Genomic DNA, 26,968 nt, shown 5'->3' on the forward strand with positions numbered 1-26,968 from the left:
GAAAGATAGTAAGAGGGTTGTCCAGTTCTTCAGTGCAGATTTCAAAGGGGCCATGAGGGTAATAGATAGCAATAAACTAAAGACTGACTGGAGAGGTGACAGTAAAAGCATGGAACTCAAAGGAAGAGTTGTTTAGGTGAGACAATGCAAGAGACAGACACTGCATCTCTAAGACAAACACATACTACCCTGCCAGTTTCTCCTGGGGTGTGAGAGACAGCATGAGCTGAGATAGAGCTGCTATGCAACTGAGTTCTCTTGAGGCATCCAGTGCCAGAAAATTCAAAGATTGAAGGAAAGTTTAAGCTGAGAAGAAGTCAGCTTTCTGGATGACAGCCTGCCAGTTCCAGAGCACACTTACTACTACTGTCTGCGACTAAGGCAATGGTGGAGGAAAGCTGAGGTTACAGGTAGTGTAACCTCTTTATTTGTGGTGAAATCCTCTGGGATAATATTTAATCCAGAACCTGAGATAGCTAATTAACAAAATCAACAGAGAATTTGAAAACAATACTAAGATCAATACTAAGCTAGGAATAAATGGCTCTATGCTGACAAATCCTGACAATGACACAGTGACGGAGCAAAGGGATCAAAACTGCCATGCTCTCTGGGGCATACTCTCACTTTCTGGGCTGTCAATCACATTGACATTAGCCAGTCATATGCATCTGTATCTCTTGCTAAAGGTCTATTCTTCTAATAAATAGACAAAATGCTATTGTATACAGTGAACTGATAACTTGTGGCAGCAGAAGCGAGTGCTGGCTGTTATTGGGACAAGCAGTCACAAAGCGGGTAATGAATGATAGCCTACACCCGTGTGAACCAACCATGGTTCACTGCAGTTAACACAGTTTCTGATATTTAAATGGTTGGACTGTGTTCTGAGGGGGTCTCAGGTTTTTTTGTTACTATGATAAATGCAAATAGTTTGAGAACTTCTGCTGTAAGCACCTACCCTAAGAATGGTGGTTCTGCTTTGTTATGATATGCACTAGTCCTGTGTGCAGCATATACAGTTCAATAGCACAACCCAGTGGATCATAAAGAAACAGCACAGATGTTGAACAGATACTTAAAATTGCTTTAAAGATTCAATCAAATACTTCTAGTTTAAATAAAATAAATAACTTACATTGTAATTAAGCAATTTCTCTGATCTCATAAAGATTCATTTTTATTTATATCCCACATCTTTGTTCTTAAAGTATAGTCTAGTGTCATATGTCTGGTTTATATTTCACCCAGTACTCGTTCCATGGAGCATGACACTCCTCTGCTGTTCAGTTGTATAATGGCACATCGAAATTCACATCAGCTCCTGTTATAGTTACAAGAATTTCATTTCTTACTCAAATTTGTATGGCACACACAAGACCTTGTGTATAGGGGAATATTCTTGTAATCAGACTGTGCACACCTTCACTATGTTATTTCTAAGCTGTCACTGGTCTTTTCTAAGGGCATTCTTCTCCACATACCGAATGTTTCACGAGTATATATATGACAGTATCAGTAACGGGTAATTTCCAAAGGCTTCTGCTTCTACAGAGTGCAGTTGGATCTGCTGCTATCACTCTCTTAATGTGAAGACATTTCTCTCTCTTTTTAAGCAAAACAAATACCCCCATTATACCATTAAAGTCCCCCATTATCCCATCTGCTCTATTGCTAATTAACTCATCTCTGCCTTACAGTCTTTAATTATTTCATTCACCATGTTAGTATGCAATCTTATCATACTGCTTCAAGTGGAGGCCTACAAAGGGAAGAAAACATGCAGACAATGGAATGAGTAACAAGATAGACATGGATGCCCAACTCTGTGTCATACAGCTTGCACTGGGAGCAAGCAGAAGGATTCGGCTAATTTCACTAAACTTCTAATTTGAGTTTTGGTGCAGAAGGTTGAGCTTCCGGACATCTGCAAACAGATATGAAAGAGGAGCTGAAGCATGAAGAGCTGTGTGTAAGTTCAGGTGGGAAACTGAAACTGCATGCAAATCTAATCCTTGAAAAAAACTCTCCATGTTTGCTGTTGATTTACAAAATATAAAGCAAAGAAAAGAGCTCTTTCCTGTTTTTAAATGAGATTACAATCTGGAATGACTCTGATTGCTTTCAGACTACAAGTAAAAATGTTTTTCCATTTTAAATAAAGATTTAAAATGAAATATTTAGATATTATCTACACGCACTATTACATGGATCTTATTCTGTAATCCCAAAAGTCTTTGGCCAGGTTTACCAGAACTGAAGAGCTGAACTGTCTTCAACTGTCATGAGCTTGTGCTTACTGTATGTCAGCTTTCCATTCTCGGATAACATGAGTGGAACCTTTGTAACCTACATTCCTTAAAAAAAGCATGCAAATAAATCCCACTTATTTTGTATTTGAAAATCATTTTATTGAAGAAAGCTTATAAAGACTACGGAATACAATACACTACGGACAAATGCTCCATGACGTCATTTAAAGGAGCAGCAGAAAAGCACACAAAGACATGAACTAAAGCTTTTTTTTTTTTTGGTTATAATATTCTAGCTGTCCTCTCTGTGTGCTGATGATCGCATTACTACATGCAGCACTTCTGTTTCTCCTGCTGTCTAGCTGCACTTTTCAGCACTGGCGCTCTGACTCAGTGGTGCTGACAGAGCCGGGTGGTTCACGCGGCACGTGTAGGTTCGTCCAGAGGTCCAGAGCTCTGGGCTGAGTTTCAGCGTGCTGCTTTGGATGAAGGTGCCATCAGATTGACGCTGAGATGAACTCGTCTGTACCTCGGCACCAGTTACGGCGTTGCCGTTATCAGACCAGGACAGAGTGGCACTGTCAGGACGGAAACCCTGCACCAGACACACCAGCCTGAATTCATCACCTGACGAGGGAGACTCGGGGGGAGCCAGCAGAACGAGGGATGGAGGAGATTTAGTATCTGGAGAGAGAAAGAAAGAGATACAGACAGAGAGGGAGGCAGTATTAAACATAATGATATTATTCTTAGATTCTTTTTCTGTCAGAACTGTTCAACAACAATTATGCAACAATGCATTAATATCAATTTATACCCTAGCAGTCAAATTCTTCAATCTGATTGGTCAAGTAACAACTTACACAGGGATTGGGATGGAAGAAACATATAATAAAAGGATGGTTTTATTTTCAGTAGCTATTTAACACAAAATCAGCTAGTCGAAAAACAGGCAATACGTTTTCTGATGTAGAAAAGTTTCTGTTTTTTGTCTTATTAACTTCAAAACAGTTCCTGCTGAAGGAACGAGTGTTTATAGAGTTTTGGAGTGTTTATAGCTGCTGTAAGTCATCCTTGTAGCCTTGTGGATGTTAAATATAACTATAAACAAAAAATAATATCATTCATTAATACTTTAGTTGTTGTCAAACTGCGGTACAGTAAGAGGAATAAAACACTCACGGTGTGGAGAGTCATTTCTATTACATTTATAGATGAAAGTCTACATTTATAGAAGTAAATATAATATAATATTATGCTATTATACAAAATAAAGTCAAATTATATTATTATTCAGAATAATAATAAACACTCTCCTGTACTCATTTGTAGTTGAAGAATGCAAACATACAGTTTGAGTGTTTACATTTTCTCGTGTTAATTAATTGTTAATTAATTGGAAAATAATAAATTATAAAACAAATATTCCATTATGTATTGAAAAAAAGTAACTACAAAAATGTAGTTATTGTGTGCATTATTTATATTTATCAAAATTATTACAGTATTTAATGATTTATTTGTAACAGTTATTTTTGTTCAGATCTACATAAACCATCTGTGTAGTTAAAAATTAATAAGATTTTACTTACCAAATGTTACTTCAGTGCCTCCACCCGAAAACTGTGGGGCTGCACAGTATTAGAGCTGAGTACAAAAACCTCAGGGCCGTAGCTCACTGTTCCTGCTCATGCTGAACACTTCAGTGATCACGACTACAGAATTTAAACACACTAAACAGGACAAAATGACCATAAGTGGGACAGGAAGTGGGGCAGAACCTGTGACTGTGATCATACTGAACACTACAGTGTGTGTGTGTAGAACTGGGAGTGTTTTGGACTGATTTATGTCCAGTTTAAGTCGTGTTGGGGTTTTTGTACGAGGGGATCATTAAAGTGCAGCACTGTGTTGCCATCCCCACAGCCATGACAAGCACAGTAATAGACGGCTTCATCTTCAGCCTGAACACCGTTAATATGCAGATATTCTTGGGATCCAGATCCACTGTAAGTGAATCGACTTGGCAGTCCACTCGCTCTGTTACTATCAGCAAGCAAGAACTTTGGAGTTTGTCCTGGTTTTTGTTGGTACCATGTTAAAATCCAATCTCTAGAAGCATCTGATTTGCAGGAAATCTTAACATTATCTCCTGGTTTTACAGACATCGCTTTCTCCTGTGTAATCACAAGAGTCTCCAAACCTGCTGGAAAAGAACACAGTCTAATAATCAATGATATTAAGTAAAGGAAATCTTATTTTCTGAACAAAAACATCATGTGTTTGATCTCATGGTGCAAAATCAGCACGAGTGAAAAACAGCCTCACCAGGAAAAGCGACGAGGAGAATCAGAGTGCTGAGGATCATGATGTTCTTCCAGAGACGGGCAGAAAGGACCAAAGATTAATTTTCAGGGCAAGACACAGACTTATGGTCGCACACAGCTCCTTATGAAGAAACACTCGCAAAAAACCTCTCCTCCCACCTGCACACACACACACAGGAAAGGAGATCAAGCATAACGAGAAATGATGTGTGTGTACAAAAGTACATGATTGGAAACTATGTAAATCTCCTCTCTCGGGAATCCATCTCAAGAGCTGCAGTTTCAGTATGAAATTTCGACAGATGTGTGAAGTAACAGTATTCATACATTTAACCTCGGTTAATTACCACATTATAAAATAAATAAATCTCTACTTTCTACTTACTATATTAATAAAAATCAGATATCAGTATTTTTCTATTCTAATATCAACTAAACCACATGATCATAATTTCACTTTTCATCATGAAAAATCTCCTGACCCGGGGATTAGTCTCACTTGTGTTGCTCTGTTAACCATTTTCCACTTGCACTATTTCTCCGTCAAGAAATACAAAATAGAAAAGTGATCATTACGCTGCTTTTTATTTCAATTTAAGACACCAAAGCCGCTTCATCATATAAAACCTGAGAATAATCTGACAAAGTATAACAGAAAAAAAAAATCCAGACAAATATACAGGTTACAAATAACTGATTTAATCAGCAAATAAGAAAAGTGTGTGTGTGTACATATATACACACACATATACCATGCACAGATTTGTAAACAGATTTGTATTACGACACATTTGTTTTACAAAAAAAGTTGTTTTTAAGGGAGAAAACAGAAAGACCTCAGATGTTCTGTTTTCTGAATACTGACCATGGATTTGTGAGGAAGCCTTACAGAGATTTAACAAGAGCACAAAGAGTATTTTCTTGGAAAATTGAGCTTCATTTACATTTACCAGGGCTGAACTGTAGTGTTACGGTAAACTTCGTATTCGAGCACTTGGAAAATAACCAGATATATACTTGGATAAAAAGCAGAAATATTTAAAAGTGTTGATAATCAAATGAACTGCTTGTTGTAGTGTGTACAGGTGATTTGGAGGCACGGTTACAAAGTGTATACAAGTGAATACACTGGCAGTAAAAAGTAAATATGTATATATACAGAATATCATGTTAAAATAGGAATATTTGATGTGATGCTGAGAAAAAAAAATCATATGTGAGATGCAACATTTTCACTGTAGTACATGTGCATATATCATCTATATACATATACACACATTGCATTAGAATCAATGGTTAACTTGGTCCACCCTATTGGAGCAACCGACGAGTCACGTGACCAATCCAGTTAATCCAACCGGGAAGCGGAAAGCAGAGGTCCGATAGAAAGCAAGTAGGCATTGCGGAGTACTTGTGAGTTTCTAACAAACGTGCGTCCTTCTCTCTTGGTCTCGACGCTCTTCCTGTGCTTTCACTGCAGTTATTTCACTGGTCCCTTGACTCGTACAGCAGTTTAGCAGCCTGTTGATGAACAGAGATAAATCACAGGACTGAAGAAGAAACTGGAATACTAATAAGACAGACAAGATCAATCACGATCTTCTGAAGAAATAGCATGAAATCTGAAACAGGGTATTGGTAAAATATAATAATATAAAATAAAATGTTTACATCCAGCATGTGATCTTTTATCTTACCAATTTTTTTTTTTATTTAATTTTTATTATTTAATTTTTTTTTTAAAAGTTTTTCATAAATAAACTTGTATACATTTTACAAATTTCCTTATAAGTAATTAAAAATAATTATTATTACCTATACATTTTTTCTGAAACATTACACGTGAGTAATCTTCTACACTGCTTGGTATTCCAGTGACAGGTTTTTCAGATAGGATTAAATTTCTCGATTGATATGATCACTGCAAAAAATAAAAATTCAATCTCTAAAGCAGCTTAAAAAAAAGCTCACAAGCTCCAAATAAACACCCTAATAAAAAAACATTAGTAAAAATAACTACTATTACTACCAATAATAATAATCTAAAACTATAGCGCCCCCATGTGTGCATGCACCACATATCACTCATTGTGTGTTATTTTGCTCATTTCTTAACAGGTTCCATTCATTTTGTTCCCTTATGATCAATTTCATGAGACTGATGCACACACAGCAAATAGATTTTTTTATTTTGAAACAAATTGTTTAACGAAATGTAGTAAATTAAGTCTGGGGTAAGAAACAAGCCTACTAAAAACACATTGTATCAGAGATAATTAATATAAACTTGAATAAGTATGAGATGATGATCACCGTTTCTATACACGATTAAAAAATAGGCAGTGGTATAGTGTAGCAACTGTACTGTATATACACAACTCCACCTTCTGTTCCTTGTGAAAAAGTTCTCACACACCATCATGTGCCATTGATGCCTCACAAATCATTCTTTTACACAGATTTTCCATTCCAGGAGATCTCTTCATGCTCTATACAGCTAAAACACCTACCTTGTGCATGGCAGCGAGCCAGGAGGAGGCGCTCTTTTTGTCATCGGCTGCCTCCATGCGGAGCTGCTGAGAATCCTGCGAGCCCGGGGGCTTATAGTGCAGCAGCATGCCGGTGGCACGGGACAAGCCTCCTGTGCAAAAGTACAAAGAATACAGATTTGTCCTGAACTTGTTTTGGATTTAAATAGCAAAAAAAATACAAATAGATAACAAACAACATCTGTCTGACACGGACTGATAAACATTTACTGTATGACACCAGACCCAATATCAAGGTTTGGAATACACATGGCGGATACATTAAATGGCAGTGATGGCAGAGGAGTGTATTATACTAAACTGATGTAGAGCAGAAAGCTTTTAGTAAGTCATTTAAAAATATCGTAGACAAGCTTAAACAAATGTAGTTAGTTATTATTAGATTTCTGTTATATAACCAAATGGTTGTTTATGTTGTTATTCATACTGACTTTTCTCAACCCCTGAGCGAATACACATTTTGACTTAAGGGTGCACAAACTTTTGCACTATATGCCAAGCCAAAGGGAGGAAACATGCTTAAGCATTTTGGCAACGTTAACATCTCACTGGAAGATTATAATGGATACAGGACACAAAGGTGTTATTGTGTCATAACATAAGAGCCAATCACGTTCCAAAATGCAGATCAGGAAGGCGTGGGGCAATTTATTCAAAGATTCTTGTACAGTGTATTTTTCTTCCAGTGTTCACCAACTTGGGGGATGATGCAGCATATTTAAGCTACTCATTGGTCCTGGAAATGTTCTTGTGTTCATCCGTTTCACTATTTTGGTGTTTCCTGATACATCATTATCATCACTCCCCTTAATTACTGAGGCAACATGTGGTAAAGGTTCATGCTAGTGAATTATTGATAAGCGAGGAAGCGGTCTAGGACACCAAACCCATTACCGCGTCACTGGACATTCTGCCAAGCCGTGATAATGGGTTTATAGACAAGTCATGTTACGATACTGATGATGCATCATTAATACCATGCAAGTCATGCTGAGATGTGCCGTTTATCGTGAATGGAGATGTCCACAGCAGGCACAACACAATACAACAGGCTCTTAAGATGGTTTGCCTTTTCCACTTTTAATGTGTGTGGAGTATAAAAGGTAAATCCATTTAAAAGCTACAGTAAAGACAAGCAGGATTTGGGAAGCACAAGGAACGAAGAAAGACACAGAAAAAGATGCTAACCTTCTGATATATACTGACTGTCCAGGAGAGTGGTGTAAGTATGAATATCTTTCTCTAGGCCCAGAAAAGAAACGAGGCATCAAGCAGCCCAGAGAAAAAAACCCATAAAATAAAAAGCGCAAGAAATGTTAATACATTCACAAAGCTGTCTCCTTCCTGTAAAGAAGTGCACACAGGATTAGTATATATTATAGCATCATTTAAATCCTGAAGCAGATAACACTGTAGATTAGGGCTGGGTGATAGGACAATATAATATTCATATAGTGATCATTTATACCAGGGTATGTCTTCATTATTTGTTTTGTTTATATTTATTCATGCATTACATATTAATGAAATTTTCACTACTGTTTTGCTGCCAATTTGTGAGTAAACCTATATATTATGATACACAGGTAGCAGGAATTAAGGAAATACCTTCCAGTATCGTGAATATATTTTTTGTCATATAGCCTAGACCCTGTAACCGGATTGCCACAAGTTCACACCAGTCCAGCAAAACCAACCAGACTCCACTGAGCTGTGCTGACTCATATTTACGTGAAACAGGAAAGAAACATTACTTTCTGAATCAATAACTGTGTGACGTCCGGAAGCCAATTAGCTTTCAGACTGGAAGTTCTCTTAATGCAGAGACTAATACTGTGGTCTAGTTCCTTGGCAAAGATGCCGAATGAGAGATTAAGCGTACTATGCTGTAACCTTTTAGAGCAGTTCAGGATACTGGACACTTTAAATGTTTTTGCACCAAGTTTCAACGATCAGCTTTATATTAACTTCCACAGGCTTCTTGAGGCAAGCCTCATGAGATGATGCACCGGTTTTAAACGTATGATAGCATTTATGTACACTATCCAAATTAATATGAAATCACGCCGGCACTGCATTCATCTTCTCTTAGATTGCAGTTCATTCTCATACCACACGGGGGCGCACTAACACCTTCAACCGAATTCACTGACATTATCACAAGCTATTCCTAAATTCTGCAAAACAAACAAAGAAATGTGCAAAAAAAAAATGACTGCTCTAATTGTGTATTTCATAACACTTTCAGAATATATTTCACAAATTATCATCATATGCTATGGCCTGTTAAACATCATTAGTCACAGCAAGCTCAGCTTTCACATCAAACAGCTGTTAAGTGAAAATGTCAACAACCCCCAGGTTAGGAAGAAATAAGGCTAGTGTGCTGTTGTGATTAAAAGCTTTCGTTACCGAAATAACACACCACATCACAGCAAGCGCGCAATTCCTTTGTGGGTTTGCTAATAACGCTGACCTAATTTCCCTGGATATGTATAAAAAACAACATATAGAAAATAGATCTACTGAAAAGGGTTCATTAATCTTTTATAGTACCAGAAATATAGATCACATTATCAATATTTCTCATGATCCCAAACAGAACGTTTAAATAAACAAACTGACTCAACCCTTGGCCAGAGCCTTACCTCCTGGGGTCGAGCCCTCTGTCTCCGTCAGCACCTGCATGGTGGAGATCCGAGACAACTCCACCTCAAAATGGCTTTCTCCATCCAGGAACAGATATCTGATTGAAGACAAGATGAAAACAGAGAATTTTGAAGGGCATTATATAGTTAGACTAATTTGTTTTCCTTTATACACAGATCAGCCATAACATTATGACCATGTGCTTAATATTGTGTTGGTCCCCCTTTGCTGCCAAAACAGCAGAGTTGGGGCCTCCATAGATCCTTTCAGCTGGACAATACACGGTGTGACAAAGCAAAAATGGTTCAGGAATGGTTAGATGAGCACAACAACGAGTTTGAGGTGTTGACTTGGCCTATGACACTATCGGCGGTGCACAGGGGTCAGCATGGGCATCCTGACATACGCAACAAACCGCGATGCACTGTGTATTCCGACACCTTTCTATCAGAACCAGCATTAACGTCTTCAGCAATTTCAGCAACAGTAGCTGGTCTGTTGGATCGGATCACACGGGCCAGCCTTCACTGACCACTGCAGACCGGGAACACCCCACAAGAGCTGCAGTTTTGGAGATGCTCTGATCCAGTCATCTAGCCATCACAATTTGGCCCTTGTCAAACTCGCTCAAATCCTTACGCTTGTCCATTTTTCCTAACACATCAACTTTGAGGACAAAATGTTCACCTGCTGCCTAATATATCCCACCCACTAACAGGTGCCATGATGAGGAGATAATCAGTGTTATTCACTTCACCTGGCAGTGCTCACAATGTTATGCCTGATCGGTGTATATGTTTGTAGGGATGTGTGTGTGTGTGCGTGCATTACCTGTGGTTATTTGACAGACGGCACACCATGGTCTCTGATTTCTCCGAGAAGCCTAGTGTGACCAGGAAGGTGCCTCCTAACGTAGACACGACATTAGAACAACAGGATAAACTGGGTACATTTCATACTTATTCACTCTCTTTAAGATACACCCTGTCTTTCAGAAGACAGAAAAAGCTAAAACACACACACAGAGTGTTAATAAATTACTCATCGAACTGTATAACAGTTTAAGTTTAAACCGCGGCCATAGAAAATTGCCCAGTGTGTCCGTTCTGTAAATGTGTCATCCTCACCCGCGGTAAGCACTTTCAGCTGTTTATCGTAGAAGTCGAGTTCTTTCTGCGAGATGAGGCTGCAGTCCCTGCACTGCCTGACTGGATCTACAAAGCACATCCTCGGCAAGGCCACCTTCTTACTGCAGCATTTATCACAGAAACACCGGCCACATCGTCGACAGTGGTGCTGCGGACGTGCAAATGAGACATCTCGAGCATGTGACTTGTAACATGTTTTCGCAATACAGTTTATATATACACACACACACACACTCGAGAAATGCAGAGGTGGACAAAAAGATAGAAGTTACTAACTTAGCCATTTGTGTAACTGTGGTTTTGTGAAAAAAAAAGAGCCCTATGAGAAGGTATTCGTAATAAATACCACTGCAATAAACCACATAAATGTAGTCCATCACTATATAAGACAATATTTTACAAATAAACACACACTAAGCACTTATAACATTGTTGCACACATGATGAATCCAAAATAAGATATGTATATGCATGCAAGCGGAAAAAAAAGGAACGTCACAAGATTACGAAAAAGCACAAAGTTACGCAACAGGAAGCAGCAGAGAAACTAGTCCACTGTGCATGGACATGACACCTAACAGAAAAAACAACGTGATTTTACTACTTTACCTTTCTGGTGATGAAGTCAAATTTTGTGTCACACTGCATGCATCTGGGACACTGAAACAGCCAGACGCAAATAAGAGACACTGGTGAGGACACGACTGTATGGATAAACGTAAATCTGACTAAAAAGTTCCATCAGAAGTCAACAAAACACCATTCAGAAAAAAAATGACTATTATGTCTGTGAAACACCATGTAGTGCATTATTAGGAAGTTTTTTGTTTGATTATTTTATAAATAAGGTCAGTTTATCAAACTGTCCTACCATAACACTCTTTTATAGATTGCTGTAAAACAATAAGGCTATTTTGTCTACTGTAACAGAAAACATTTATAGCAAAACACTTGGACTGGAATATTTTCATAGTCTAGGTCAGGGATGTCCAGTCGTATCCGCAAAGGGCCGGTGTGGGTGCAGGGTTTCATTCCAACCAAGCAGAAGCTACACCTGAGTCTATTGAAAGCCAAGACCAGTTGATTAATCAGGTGGAATCAGACAATCCTGTATGATTGGAATGAAAACCTGCACACACACACACCAGGTTATCCACCTAAAATGGCTCCAGCATTGAGAAACATATGTAAAGGTTAAACCCTGTGTAAAAAGTTTCTCCATGTGTTGTCTGGGTTTCTTCCTGGATCTCCGGTTTCCTCCGTAGCTGCATCATTGGTCTCTCGAAACTGCCTCTAGATTGTAGTGTGTGATTTACTTTAATAATCCCTGGATGCACCACAAACCTGACAAACACCTTGCTGCATGAATGGAGCGCCATGATTGTTTTTAAGTGAATTACGCATGCGCAGAAAGCTTTGCTTGAAAACACCATTTAAATACAACATAGCTTTTCGAACAATTACTGTTTCACGTAAATTATGATTTATAAAGTCTCAACCAAGTTCAATCATTATCTTATGCTGTGAATTTATATAGTAACAGCCTAAAATGTCACTTTAGACCAATTATAGTCCCTTGGTTAGGTTTTGACAGTGATTGTTGTTTAATAGCTAGCTGACTAGACAAGATTTATTCACAAAATATACTTTTCATATTGAATTAAATATCAGCTAAAAAAAACCCCCAAAACTACTTAGTTAGCTAATGAGACACAACAACAAAAAATGATCTGTTTAACAGAAGTTTCCGCTTCGAAGAGCGGACTGAGCAAACGGTGCTAGCTCGAATTAGCAAAACAACAACGCCCAAAGAAGTCCAGTTCAGCGTGAACGGCCATGTCGCCTTTCATACCTCTTTATCCGGAACCCACTGAGGCTCGTCTAACGAAAACGGGCTGCTGAAAGCTCCGTTCTCCGGCACCATGCGCAGTCCGCTCGGGCTTCGCACCAGCTTTTTGCCGTCAGGCACGGCTGACATTTTTCCTTTCCACTCGCTATCTGCGTACGCAAGCAGTACCACCGTGAACCTAGCGTCGGTTTGCGCTCGGCTCGATCCCAAATCCTGCCGTACTCCCTACATAGACGCACTCTATAAGACGTCACTCTGTAGCTTCTGCACCCTATGTAGTGCCCTTGTGTACTAGAATGACTGGCGTTTAGGATTCAGACACTGAGTGTTTTTTTTTCCCCCTCAATCACGCTGGACGAACCTCAAATGACTCCGTGCTCCATATAGATGTCAACTGAGTCGGGTATGAAGTCGTGACCTAGTGCGCCCTACAGAGGGCACTATATGTATAAAAGGAAGTCATTTGGGATGTGTTGTTTTTCTCTTTAACGTCCCGTCAGTGTGCTATACAAGTCTCACGTGCAGAACAAGGAGCTAATTTTTCAAACAATATTTTTGTACTGAATTTGTAAATTAAGTTTTTAATCTCTCTCAATTAATTATGCAACTATATATATTAATAACATTTTAATAGCCGAATTGAAATATTTAGTTCAACGTGAAGACACTTTCAACTGGAAAAAAGTTTGACATTTCGTTATAGTTTCATCAAGAAACCATATTTAAAAAAAATTATTGTAAATGTCAACAACCTAAATTATGTTACCTTTATTATATAGAGACGTGTCTGTTGTTTGAAGCTGAGTCTAGCTTAAAATGCAAAATTGCATATTGTGAAATAAATATTATGCATCACTAAAATATCTAAACGCACACGTCCCTTCTGTATGAAAGTGACTTTTTAACTATAAAGAAAAACTTTATAACGTTTCACTTTAAGTGAATGTATCGTTATATAACCGTGAAGAAAATAGAAAAATCTGTATATAAAGTACGGTAAGATTATTCCTCATTCCTCGCGTGCATTTTCATTGGCCGAATTCCAAATGGCTGCATATTGTACTTGTTATGTAGTGCCGTATAAGTAATCAATGCAATCTCTATATAGTGCACTTATATAGGCAGTATGAGGGTATTTGGAATCGAGCCATCGTCTCTCCCCGTGCACGCGCCTCCACAGTACAGGGTAAGCTCGCTGGCCCCCTCTGGTGCTGCCCTATAGGATTGATTCCTGCTTTTTGGCCATGGAAATGCCACGGTGGCTTTAGCTGGCAACTGTGTGCGTGTGGACGTTTACTGAAATAATCACGTGTGTGGATTTCATTGCCTAGTCGGTGTAGTGTTACCGGGTTTTGTTTATGTTTTATTTTTTTCGCGTAAAGGTTGCTTTATGAAAGCTGCAATCTGGATCGCGGCGGCGGAAACAGAAAGAAGAAGATAGAGGAATTCTCTCGGTCTTCTCGCGAAAAACTCGTCCAGTCCAAGAACAAGATGTTCTCCAAATTCACCTCGATTCTGCAACACGCAGTGGAAGCGGTGAGCTTTTTCTTAACAAAACTGTTGTCCTTAAACGACAGCGCGTGGACAAAGCCCGAGTGGGTTTGTGTGCCAGGACAAGAGGCCCTAGCTAGCTAGCCTGCTAGCTAATTAAAACTAGCACACTAGCCTTAAGCTACCTGGCTAGCTTACCTTGACGTAGCCGTGCTAGATACGGCTATAAGCCAGCTGTTTAACTAATTTAACTTTAAAAATTAGTTAGTTAGTCATGGAACGGTGTGTCACTAAGCGCCATCACTAATTTGGCTCGTTATCTATTTAGTTAACAAGCTAGCTGTTGTGAGGTTGAACGCCAGTGACTCACAGGCTGAGTCCCAAATAGCTCTGTATTTACTCCATATAGTGCACTACACTGGGTGTATGAGAGAGTGTTTTATACTCTGTGTCGCCCACTTAGATAACGGACCGAGGAATAAACAATTTGGGATTGGACCAACCTTAATTACGCCATACACTCGCAAATACAGTTTGTTTACCTGGACGCCAAGCTACAAAACTAACTTAGCCGGTTCTAGTTAGTTAACATATGTTACCTAGTTATAAAACATTTACTTGGTGGCTAGGTTTGTAGTTACGACTTGAGTTGATATCTAAACAACTGATGCCAACGAATCCCAAATAACGTCTTTGCTACATATATTGCACTACATAGTGTGCATGAGTTATTAGCACAGTCAGTGTTTTCTCATACTTTGTGCACGATTAGCCCATGTATTTGTCCAAGAAGTTAGCCTGTCTAACTAGCCGCGCTAACGGGTTAACTAACTATGCTACCTGGCTAACGTTGGGTAGTTATCATGGGCGGCGTTGTTATAATATAACGGCGTTGTCGAAGTTATAATCGACAGAAGTCACTTTTAACTGTGTTTAACCGACCAGGCATAACATTATGACTAACATTGTGTTGGTCCCCTTTTTGCTGAAACAGCCCTGACCCATCATGCACTGTGTATTCTGACACCTTTCTATCAGAACCAGCATTAACTTCTTCAGCAATTTGACCAACAGTGGCTCGTCTGTTGGATCGGATCACACAGACCAGCCTTCGCTCCCCACTTGCAACAATGAGCCTTGACCACCCATGACCCAGACACTGGTTCACCACTGTTCCTTCCTTGGACCACTTTTCATAGATATTGGCCACTGCAGCCCAGAAACACCCCACAAGAGCTGCTGCAGTGTTGGAGATGCTCTGATCCAGTGGTCTAGCCATCACATTTGGCCCTTCATCAAACTCGCTCAAATCCTTAAACTTGCTCATTTTTCCTGCTTCTAACACATCAACTGGTGGACAAAATGCTGACTTGCTACCTAATATATCCCACCCACTAACAAGTGCCATGATGAGGAGATCATCAGTGTTATTCACTTCACCTGGTGCTGCTCAGAATGTTATGCCTGATCTGTATGTGTATATGTATATATAAAACTGTATGTCTTATGAAAGCTGCTATATGGCTCGTGGTGTCAGCTGATATTTTTTGGTTATTCTGTTAGACTTAATAAAAGGTTTGTTTGTTTGTTGCAGCTTGCGCCTTCACTGCCCTTGCAGGAAGACTTTGTCTACCACTGGAAGGCCATCACGCATTACTACATAGAGACTTCAGGTAATATTTCTTCATCTTAGCCCAGAAAACAGCAGTTTTTGAAATTTGATGCACGTCATATTCACATCTAAAATAACATCAGGACATTTGCCTCAACATACTCTGTAGTACAAATGTGACTGACCCCTTCCCCCCCATGTTTACAGATGATAAAGCCCCAGTAACGGACACTAACATCCCATCCCACCTGGAGCAGATGCTGGACATCCTGATCCAGGAGGAGGGAGAGAGGGAGTCGGGTGAGACGGGGCCCTGCATGGAGTACCTGCTCCATCATAAGATCCTGGAAACTCTCTACACTCTGGGCAAAGCCGATGTGAGCATCCTTCTATTAGTGGATATTTATTCTGGAATCATCTCAGCATCAAGTGACCTGGCAATATGCTTATATTATGAAACAGTGACATGAAAAATAACTCTTCAAAATAATATTTTGTCTGTAGTGTCCTCCTGGTATGAAGCAGCAGGTTCTGACCTTTTATACCAAACTACTGGGCCGGATTCGACAGCCACTCCTGCCTCACATCAACGTGCACAGACCTGTACAGGTAAAGGTGTCACGTGTTGTTGGTATCCATCTGTAATATTAGAATAAAAAGTTTATCCTCTGACGTGTTATGGATTATCGGTGCTTTCAGCCTCAAAGTAAAATGCAGTTAAGCACATTTTCTCCGGCTTCTACAGAAACTGATCCGTCTGTGCGGCGAGGTTCTGGCTGCTCCTACAGAGAACGAAGAGATCCAGTTTCTCTGCATTGTCTGCTCCAAGCTCAAACAGGACCCCTACCTTGTTAACTTCTTCTTGGAGGTGAGCATTGTGCCTTATAGAGTGTCTAAAAACAACAATAATAATTGAATTTAGTAGCTAAACACTTTTTAAGTTTTATTTATTGTTGTTTTAATGACATTATAAGATTATTTTATTTTTATTTTATATTTTTTAAATGTTTTGGCCTCAATGAGTCGTCATTTCAGGTTTATTTTTTATTTTTAATTAAATAGCTTGTGTGTGGTTCTCAAAAGGATATAAATATAAATGTATGTAGTTGCAAGATATTTTTTGCAGTAAGAATAAATGGATAATAAACTTGTCTGATATAGTTTCTTTGCTTTGTCATGGCATCATGATTTATTTATTTATTTTATTTTCCCTTTGCAGAATAAAGGAAAACGAGTTGACGACAAAGAATCAGGAGCAGATGGGAAAGAGGATCCTTCGTCTCCAGATACAGGTCAGCAGCAGAGCGCTGGAGTAGCGTGTGACGCCAGCAGCCCTGCACACGGTGCCGGAGCTGCTCTACACACCAACAACAGCAGCAACAGCTACAATCTGGTCAGCTCTCTGCTCAACCTGACCAAGAGCCCGGTGAGTCTGCCTCTCATTCAACTCACTGAGCGTGTGCTTGCGTTTTGGTGAAGCTGAAAACTAAAGACGTGTGTGTGTTGTGTTCCCTACAGGATGCCCGTGTGGTGGTGAAGGCGTGCGAGGGTCTGATGCTGCTGGTCAGTTTGCCCGAGCCTGCAGCAGCGAAGACACTAACAGAAAGCACGGAGCTGTGTGAGCTGCTCACGGCTCGCCTCACCTCCTTCTATCAGGCGTTGCCTCAGTCGATGGATCCGCTCGATATCGAGACCGTCGAGTCCGTCAACTGGGGGTGAGATACACTTTATGAAGTAGACATTTCTGAACACACATTCAGAGAAGAACAGTTTGTGGTTGAATGCATTTATATACATTTGTTTATTTATTTATTTATTTCAGGCTGGACGTGTACAACTTGAAGGAAGATGCTGCTGCTTTTACAGGGAAGCGTGCTCTCATTTCCTTCCTCTCCTGGCTGGATTACTGTGATCAGCTGATCAAAGAGGCACAGAAGGTAACAACAGAATGAGGATAAACTAACAACAAGCTCAGAGTAGCACCTTGAAGTGCTCTGTGTGTGTGTGTTTTTGTTTATGCACTTCTTTCCGTATCGATCTGTAGACCGCGGCAGTAGCTTTAGCTCGAGCTGTGAGAGAGCGCTTCTTTGTACCCGTGATGGAGCCTCAGCTCATGCAAACGTAAGTGACCTACACGGTAATTTGTTTTCCTGTCGTTGTGTTACTTGTCAGTAGAATTGTACTGCTGCTCAAAATGATGCAGAATCGAGAAAATTAAGACATTTTTTATTATAGAAACACGGTTAAAAAATGTACCATTTTGTATTTTTATATTCAAAGTAAAAGAAGAAAAAACATCCCAAGTAAATAAAAGTAGATGCACTGATGTAAAAAAATATATTACTAGTATAGAATATAATAAAGTCTTTGTGTGTGTGTAGGTCAGAGGTGGGCATCCTGACCTCCACAGCACTGTTGAATAGGATCATCAGGCAGGTCACATCAGACGTCTTGCTTCAGGAGACTGTCTACTTCCTGTTGGGAGAAGAACTGAGTCCCGAGACGCCAGCGAGCATTACTCAGAATCCCCTGAGGCACAGACTTATAGGGCACTGTGACCATCTTTCAGACGAGGTACATATACACCTAGATTCACAGCTTTGGTTGTACTTTTGTCTTATTTTATGATTCATGTTCATTAGTAAACTGTATTTAAGTGTGTTTTTTAGGTTTTGAGTTTAAACCCAACACTGATTACACTAATCTGTTCCTCCACTGTGCAGATCAGCATCATGACCCTGCGGCTGTTCGAGCAGTTGCTGCAGAAACCGTGCCAGCATGTGCTGAACAACCTGGTGCTGCGCAACATTGAGGAGCGTAACTACATCGAGAACAAGGTCCAAGAGGAACGTGAGGAGCGCGAGCACATGGAGAACGGGCAGCCTCATGATGCTGTGTAAGAGACATAGACGCAGTTACAGGCCTCGGAATAATTTAGGCAGAACCCTTCAGTGCTTGTTTAAGTATTAAGTAAAAAGTAGTCATTATAAATCATGCAAAACTTGGTTACATAAGTATTTACACCCATTTCTGTGACACCTCCCTCACTGTTCTGGACAAAACAATTCTTTTATTTAAAGTATCATGTTATTTCAGTACAAATACATCTTATTATTGGGATGCTGCATCCCAGTTCTATCTAAATAGTACTAATACTATCCGTCCTAAATAGTATCTGAGATTAGATTTCGATTAGTGTGGATACGTGGAATCATTGCTCATATCTCCTTGCGTGAGGGAGGAGTTATATAATGAATAGATGGCTGTATGTGTAACTAGGCAACAGCGTTGTCTTTCCTTATATTCCCTTATGTCCTAGGACATATTAACATGCAACGCAAAAAGAGCACACACTTTTACTGCAAAGTATAAGCAAGGGAATTGGGACACAGCAGCTGACTTTTGGAACAAAAAACCCAGAGGTTACATATATAGACTATCGTTAATTTAAGTGTTCAGATGAATAATATTGCTTTTCTGTGCCTCCCTGCAGTGATCTGGAAGAGGACCCGCTCTTCTCAGACCTGTCTCCAGACACTAGGCTGTCCAGCCCTGATTGGCTGAGCTGCTCACCTCCACCTAGCACAGAACATACAAAGCCTGATGGGAAAACAGAGGTCCACAAAATTGTAAACAGGTCTGTAAGTGAAAATGAAACTGTTGTGAATGATCATGTCGGTTTTTATACAACTGATTTAAATGTCTGTTAATTAACACTGAAATTCCCTTCATGGTTTAATGAAGCCACCTAAACTTTAGATAAATGTCCTTATTATTTTAGTTCTGGATAATGTGGAGTGTCCACTGCTTCCTGTGAATTAGTATAATAGTAATGTTATAACAAGCATGTTAATATAAACCTATAAATTCACATTCAAGCCAGAACATCTGTCATGCTTTAATACAAAAAAAAAAAAAAACTGACATAGAATCAAGAGTCCCGTCTTTATAAAAGTTGATATCGGGTTTCAAAGTCTTGTCCTTGTCTCCATGGCTTTTGCTCAGTTTCTTATGCCTGGTTCCGGATGAAGCGAAATCGTCTTATCAAGTTGAAGGCACAGGTTACGACACTTACCTGAGAGACGCACACAGACAGGTAAAAGTGACACCTCCTCAATTTTGTACGTGTCTGACTCTGACTCTCACACTCAATGAATAATAATGATTATAATTCAAATAATTTTCTATAGCACCTCTCCAAAGCATTTTAGGCAAAACTCGGTGTGTGTGTGTTCGTACAGTTCCGAGACTACTGTGGCATCTGCCAGAGATGGGACTGGCGCAGCAGCCCTAAGCCTATTGAGAAGTGTAACCTGGACATCCCCTTCTTCGAGGGACACTTCCTTAAAGTGCTCTTTGACAGAATGGGACGTATCCTAGACCAGGTAAAGATCTTTAAATGGATCACACAATCCTGTGAATGTAATGCTTATTTATTTATTTTATTTAATTTTAGAAATACTTTGTGCATATAATTGCTGTGGTCCAATCTAGTCTGCTTTATATGCCTTATGATGAAGTCCATTATTTTACACAGTCCCCGGTGATCACAGTAACCAATCTCAGATCTTTTATCTTTTTTTTTTTTGTCTGATGAGCTGTTCTTTCTCTCTTTCTAGCCATATGATGTCAACCTGCAGGTCACATCAGTGTTATCCAAGTTGTCATTGCTGCCCCATCCTCACTTGCACGAGTATTTGCTGGACCCCTACATCAACCTGGCACCCGGCTGCAGATCCCTCTTCTCCGTCATCGTCAGGGTATTGCTGTTTCTCTGAGTTTCCTGTCTGTGTTGGGATGGTTTTGAATTATTAGTTATTTATTAGTATTCAAATAACAGCAACAAAACACATTGCTTATGGGACTTGTACGCGTGAACATTGTAGTATTTGATAAGTTAACGCTTCCTCTTTACGTTCGTGTCAGGTGGTGGGAGACTTGATGTTGAGGATCCACCGTATTCCAGATTTCAACCCTAAACTGCTGCTAGTGAGGAAGAGGCTGCTCGGGATGGAACCAGAGGGATCGAGGTAGTACGGATTTCTGGAGAACTCTGAACAGAAACATGGCTAAATTCCAACATCATTTGGCATCTTCATCCATGTTTATTTGACATGCATTTCTGGCACATGCCTGATTTTTACTCTAGCCCCTTTTTTACTCTATGTACCTTCCCCCCCCCCCCCCTCAGTATTGATCATGTGACGTTGCTGGAAGGAGTCATCGTCCTGGAGGAGTTCTGTAAAGAGCTGGCGGCCATCGCATTCGTCAAGTTCCACGCTTCTGCATCTTCATCCCCCTGAGCCATGCCCTGGTGGACACAAGCATCATTGGCACAGTTCTGACTTGACACAGAGTGGGCAGCTGGCACAGGAACCACCAACTGAGTCCTATTCATCCTTCAGATCAGGCTCCTGCCTGTTAAGATCCAGAGGGTCAACACTCATCTATCTGAGAACACGCAGGGGAGATCAGGATGGAGATAAAAGCCCACAGGTCAAACTTGCACACGTGTGATATTGTAAGGTGATCATAGTAGCACTCATGATGCGTAATTTTGTGCTTTATCCCTTTTTTCGATTCATCCAAATCATCTTTTCTTCTCTTTTGCCATTTTATGTTCATTTTTAAATTCGCCTTTTATTGTTTTTTTTTTTTTGTTTTTTTTTAATGTTTCTCTGGCTTTGCACATGAACCTGCTGACTTCCAGATATTTCTTTTTTGTTTCACCTCGGACAGAAACTCACTTATTTATTCTTGTCCAAAACAGACCGTAGTTCTGTAAGAGCTAAAAAAAAAAACAAAACGTAATATCAAAATTGAAGTGTTGATTAGAAATACTAATTAAAAAAAGCAGCTCTTAGCTTTATCTAAAAGCGTCCAATTTTGTGTTAAAAAACAGAATTTTAATAATCTGTTATTACAGTAACAGATACTGTGCTTCTATTATTTTCTTCTGGGGGAAACGATACCAAATGATGGACTATGTATCTGATAACGCATATGCAACCTAAACCATTACCTGTAATGTTGATTTATTTTTTGATAACTCAGGATCAGAAATCGAACTGCTTAAACAAAAAAAAAAAGTAGAATCAGCCGAATGCCCTGCTTTAATCCTATTCGTTTTCTCAGTCCTGATCCCTCTTTCATGTAAAAGAAAGCTATAACGTGGACTCTGAATGTTCAAATTGGACTGCGCACGTTTGCACATCGGAAAATCGGATTTCACTGGAGCGTCCTCGGAGAACTGTGCGTCACGTTCACGACAGTGTTTGGGAACCTTTCGGTTGTTTTTGTTTTTAACTTCTTCATTGCCTTACATGTGTGTATGTGTTAATTTATGTTGCGTGTAAGCGTGTGCCTTGTACTTCACTAGGATTTCGCCGTCACTCTTACATCTTTACAGTTATTTATTGTGGGACTCACTTTCTGAATTTTAAAGACTTCTGCTCCTTTTATGATTTCAGTATTATTACAGAACATCTGCCGTCTTTGTTGTCTTTGTCAGCTATATTTAAACATACACCAGCAATAGTGTTATACGTTAGACCTTTTTTTTTTTTCCTGTGAAATGCCTAAACTGAGGTTTACAATGCTGAAATCGTCCATTTTCTGTTTAGCTGAGTTTGTGAAACAGTTATTAAAAGGGATTGTGCAGGGTATATTTCCCCCCATAACTTTTGATAAATAATCTAGGCATGTGTTGATAATCAATTCTACAGTAAGTAACATAACAGGTCATGCTTATTATTATTATTATTATTATTATTATTATTATTATATTAATTACCAGTCAGTAACAGCATGCCCTGAAGTATTTTAATCCTCTTGTACTGCAGCAAGGAGACGGCTTTTTGTGCTCTTAAAGTAAAGATCTGTGGTCTTAATCCTGGAGTCAAATTAAAATTTGCAATACTAGTGAAGGCTAAACCTAAAATATCATACATCAGGCAGTTATTGTGACCTGATTACCAGCACATGCCTCTTTAAGCTCTTTCGCTTCGATATTTTATTTCCTTTTAACTTAATTGTCTTCTACCCTGCAAATCGATCCGATTAATTAAACTTGCAGTCGGTTTATAACTAAATTGCACACTCACAGTATACAACGCTGTCCTATTTAAGTTGTACATATACAATACTTTTGCTTATTCAAGGCTTTTATTATGATTTTCATTTTCTTTCCTTTCTTGCCAAAGGGTCCTGTCGTGTACAAGTGGTTATTGTAAAGATCTTAATTTCTTGATCTTGCACATTTTCTATCATGAAACGTCACAAGAGGTTTTGTCTAATCCTGTATATATGTGTACAATGATGTAAAATGCATGCAAACTCTTTCGGGGGGTTCAAAAAAAGTATCTCCCTTGTTTTTCCCCCCATGCTTTTTACCCTCTCCTTTGCCAATTAGGAGTTAGCGGATAAAAAAAAAAGCTATTCTCTGGTCTTGGAAGAGTGGGGATCACTAGGCACCTCATGATTGACTTAGAATTCAGATGCAATTACAACAAGACTTTAACAAAGGTTCTGTATTTGTTTCAAATAACTTGCTGCTTTTAAGATCCATTTAACCAGCATACACAAAAAAACACTAATGTTAGAGTTATGATTTGACCAAAACCTTAAACAGCTGTCCTTGTGCTCCCTGCCAAATAGAAAATCCGACTCAGAAATGTTTAGCATCAAATGATTATCATCACATGCCTAGATGTGACAAATGCCTTACATGGGTGCAGAGGAAGGATGGCATTTATGCCCTTTTTGGGGGTTTGAGTCTTATACTTAACAACATGCTTTCATTTTACTGGTGATGTTTTGTGAGTAGTCGAAGTAGAAAGCCACCAAACACCAAATTTTATTCATGTAAGTACGTACTTTCCCTGGTTTTCATTCAGACCAGTCACTGTTCTGCTTGACGGATTTGGTGGCAGCTTTCGTGGAAATGTAGCTCACGACATTTCATCAGATTTGACACATAAGGTCAAAAAGTCACTGCCATGATGCAGCAAGGAGCTGTCGTTTAGATGCATGCTCACAATCCATTAAAGTATGAAGTATAGTTCCATTAAAGTAGGGATGAACGTGTATTAGAAGGGAGTTGCACTCTTACAGCCCCCGCTGACGTACTGTACGCTGAACATTTGTGATTCAGCGTCCAACATATGTTGTCGCACCTTGCATCAATTTTGTATCTTTTAAGAAAAAAAATAGGTTTCTTATATGCTTTCCGTCCCAATTAAAATATTCATTTTCTTCAAAAAAAAAAAAGACTGTATTTTGCATTATTTAAAAATGCTCGATGTTATTTATGTGTCTTTCATATAAATGATTTGTGTTGTCATGCATTTTTGAAATATTTCCCTTATTCTCTAATTTAATTTATTTATTCTCGCTAATTTATTGCTTATCTGATCAAGTTGTCTATAAGACAGATTTATGGCTCGGAAAAAACTTCCTGCAGTTCTCTTTCGTCTTCTTATCTCTTTGCCTTTTTGAGAAATCTATAGCTTAGGTATCTTTTTTTTGAAATGGTCTTACCTTTGAAGTTTTTTACCCAGGCTATTACCTGGAGGGAAAACCGACCCCCCCCACCCACCCACCATGCCATGCAGCCTAGTAGATGGCTGCCTCTGTGAGTTGTAGGTAGGTCTACCTGAGCAGATTCTGTGCAAGGAGCTGAGGCACTTGCCCTTAGGTCATCCTGGTGGTTGAGCAAACTGTCACAATGTTGTGTGATGAGAAAAATTTAAGATTGACTCCCCTCAACCTCTGTTGTTTGATATACCATACATCAGGGGTCACATCTCCAGAACCCCTGTGGTATCAGGCAACCCCCCAGGCAATGAAGGAAACGTGTTTGGTGACCAAGTCTGTCTACAGGGGAACTGCCCCCAACTGAGCACCTTGCATTTGAAAAGTCTTGAAATTCCAGTAGGGCAATGATTTGACCCTTCTCGGGAGTGCCCAGAATCATAGGAAGCCTAGGGCCATTACTGAAGCATCTGTTGCTGGCACAGTGGTCTCAACATCTGGCCTCAGTAATCCGATCACAAGTAGTCAGGTGAGATGCATAGCTGTTCACACCTTTACCTGGCACTGTCCACTTATGTTCAGATCACCCAGGACACATGTTGATGCCAGCTGTGAACGGTACCCAATTTGAGAAGATGCATGTATTTTGGCTGGCTTGTTCCACGGTCAGAACATATAAGAGCAGTTAATCCCAATAGGGCAGTCACCTGTATACTTGGAATTGAAATGCCTTGGTTCTTGGTGAGAAAATGCCAAAGTGGCTTATCCAGATATGGCAGTATCCTAATTCCACTGGGAGCCAAAGGAAACAAGGTCACTACAATGAACCTTGACTTTAAATTGGAAAGTGTTGTGCAGATAAACCAGTCCTGTGGCTACACAGCTTGAACATCTGTCACTCAGAACATATGAAATGGGAGAGACTTCAGGATACAGTTCAGGTTTAACTTGGACAGAAACTAGCATACATTTTAAATACTCCCTTTTTTAAAAAAAAGAAGTAACACCTGAAAGAAGGTAATGCGTTGGGTGTTCCTTAGCCTGCTCCTGGAGAACTGCCAGACATGCACTTAATAGAGTCCTCTATGCTTTAGCACACCCACTTCAACTCCAGAAGGGCTGTTTAGTTAGAATCAAGTGTGTAGGGTGTAGAGGAAACGCTATAAAGCAAATGACTGGGACTAATCCATAACCAGAGTTAAGAACATATGTGTTCGTGTATCAAACATGAGGCAAAATACACTATATTGCCAAATGTTTTGGAACACCCTTCCAAATGATTGAAATCAGGTTTTGTTTTTCAGGGGTTGGGCTCGGCTCCTTAGTTTCAGTGAAAGGAACGTTAATGCTTCAGCATACCAAGACATTTTGGACAATTTCATGCCCCCAACTTTGTGGGAACAGTTTGGGGATGACCCCATCCTGTTCCAATATGACTGTGCACCAGTGCACAAAGCAAGGTCCATAAAGACATGGATGAACAAGTTTGGTGAGAAGGAACTGCATGGAGTCCTGACCTCAACCTGACAGAACACCTTTGGGATGAATTAGAGCAGAGACTGTGAGCGGAGACTGATTTGGAGGGCTGTCCCAAAACCTTTGGCAATATAGTGTAGAAGCAAGATGTATATGCTTTAAATAGCAATCACAAATTTGATTTAATGTGGTACACTCATAAAGAAAGAGTCTACTGGTGAACTTAGAAACACGAAAATAACTGTGGTTGAAAAAGAGAAACTCCTTCAAGATAGTGGGCCAGATCAAGAACACAGTTGAGGAGTTACACCTATTTGCGGCAACAATCAAGAAGACTTCTTTAGGATAAATATGGGGCGTTTACCATAAGATGTTCGGTAAGCCTCAAAAACGGGAAGACCAGATTAGTGGTCACTTTCCATGGCTGCCGATGGAAACATTGTATTTACTGATAATGGGATGAATTCTTAAGTGTAGAAGGCTATAGCATCTTCAATACTCAGTGGATGGCGCAGCTGGAGACCATGACCAGAACATACTTTGAAAGCAAACCAAGTCAGATAAGTGGAATGATCAGCAATCCAAGTTAGTCCAATCTTATCTGCTAAGAGGTGGTGTGGGTGCAGGTTTTCAAGCAGGAGCCACACCTGATTCCATCTGTTTAATCAGTTGATTATCAGTACCAACACTGGCCCTCTTGAGATAGGATTGGACACCCCTGTCTTACCTGAATCCAACGTAGCCTAAATTTAAAGGCAAAGTGCCCCAAGAACAAGCAGTTAAGGCAACTGCTTTAATGGCCTCACTAAGCAAAAAAACCCAGAATCTGGAGATGTGGTTGTGGATGGGTTCCAAATTTCAGGCACTGGATGGATTGGCAACCAAGTATTAAATATTTATGAGTGTCCAAATAATTTTGGTTTCCTCTCTAAATATTTATGCAAATAAATGGAAAGACTGATCCGGATTGGGTTTTGTAATTGCCTTGTTGCTGAGCATCCTTTATGTGTGTAAGGAGGTGGGTCAACAGCCTAGCATTAGCAGTGTTCTTCCTGTAAAAGCCCCGCCCTTCCTCTGCACCAG

The 26,968-nt window shown here is 39.6% G+C and overlaps 3 protein-coding genes across 4 annotated transcripts; 1 reads left to right on the forward strand and 2 right to left on the reverse strand.

The window, feature by feature from the left end:
- Positions 1 to 2,423: 2,423 nt before the first annotated feature.
- LOC131351279 (immunoglobulin lambda-1 light chain-like) lies at positions 2,424 to 4,721 on the reverse strand. Its single transcript, XM_058386645.1, has 4 exons — positions 4,581 to 4,721; positions 4,160 to 4,458; positions 3,845 to 3,875; positions 2,424 to 2,936 (listed from the first exon to the last, which is right to left on the reverse strand). The coding sequence occupies exons 1-4, from the start codon at positions 4,618 to 4,620 to the stop codon at positions 2,611 to 2,613; spliced, it is 696 nt and encodes a 231-aa protein (XP_058242628.1). The 5' UTR covers positions 4,621 to 4,721; the 3' UTR covers positions 2,424 to 2,610.
- Positions 4,722 to 5,145: 424 nt separating this feature from the next.
- On the reverse strand, positions 5,146 to 13,000 carry zfyve21 (zinc finger, FYVE domain containing 21). Of its 2 annotated transcripts, XM_058386643.1 has the most exons (8): positions 12,778 to 13,000; positions 11,535 to 11,585; positions 10,905 to 11,073; positions 10,609 to 10,684; positions 9,777 to 9,874; positions 8,317 to 8,370; positions 7,090 to 7,220; positions 5,146 to 6,100 (listed from the first exon to the last, which is right to left on the reverse strand). In XM_058386643.1, exons 1-8 carry the CDS (start codon positions 12,901 to 12,903, stop codon positions 6,065 to 6,067), a joined length of 741 nt encoding a protein of 246 aa, XP_058242626.1. In that variant the 5' UTR covers positions 12,904 to 13,000; the 3' UTR covers positions 5,146 to 6,064. The 2 variants fall into 2 exon arrangements, with proteins under 2 accessions (XP_058242626.1, XP_058242627.1); XM_058386644.1 differs by lacking the exon at positions 8,317 to 8,370 and having other exon boundaries at positions 12,778 to 12,994.
- Positions 13,001 to 13,971: 971 nt separating this feature from the next.
- On the forward strand, positions 13,972 to 21,683 carry fhip2a (FHF complex subunit HOOK interacting protein 2). The gene is made up of 17 exons (XM_058386637.1): positions 13,972 to 14,310; positions 15,860 to 15,938; positions 16,085 to 16,254; positions 16,382 to 16,486; positions 16,623 to 16,745; positions 17,097 to 17,303; positions 17,396 to 17,592; positions 17,700 to 17,814; positions 17,922 to 17,998; positions 18,259 to 18,451; positions 18,601 to 18,773; positions 19,371 to 19,514; positions 19,883 to 19,973; positions 20,119 to 20,262; positions 20,497 to 20,637; positions 20,804 to 20,907; positions 21,069 to 21,683. The coding sequence occupies exons 1-17, from the start codon at positions 14,266 to 14,268 to the stop codon at positions 21,178 to 21,180; spliced, it is 2,220 nt and encodes a 739-aa protein (XP_058242620.1). The 5' UTR covers positions 13,972 to 14,265; the 3' UTR covers positions 21,181 to 21,683.
- Positions 21,684 to 26,968: the final 5,285 nt, after the last annotated feature.

The sequence above is a fragment of the Hemibagrus wyckioides genome, linkage group LG03, assembly GCF_019097595.1.
Source record: "Hemibagrus wyckioides isolate EC202008001 linkage group LG03, SWU_Hwy_1.0, whole genome shotgun sequence".
NCBI classification, from domain to species: domain Eukaryota; kingdom Metazoa; phylum Chordata; class Actinopteri; order Siluriformes; family Bagridae; genus Hemibagrus; species Hemibagrus wyckioides.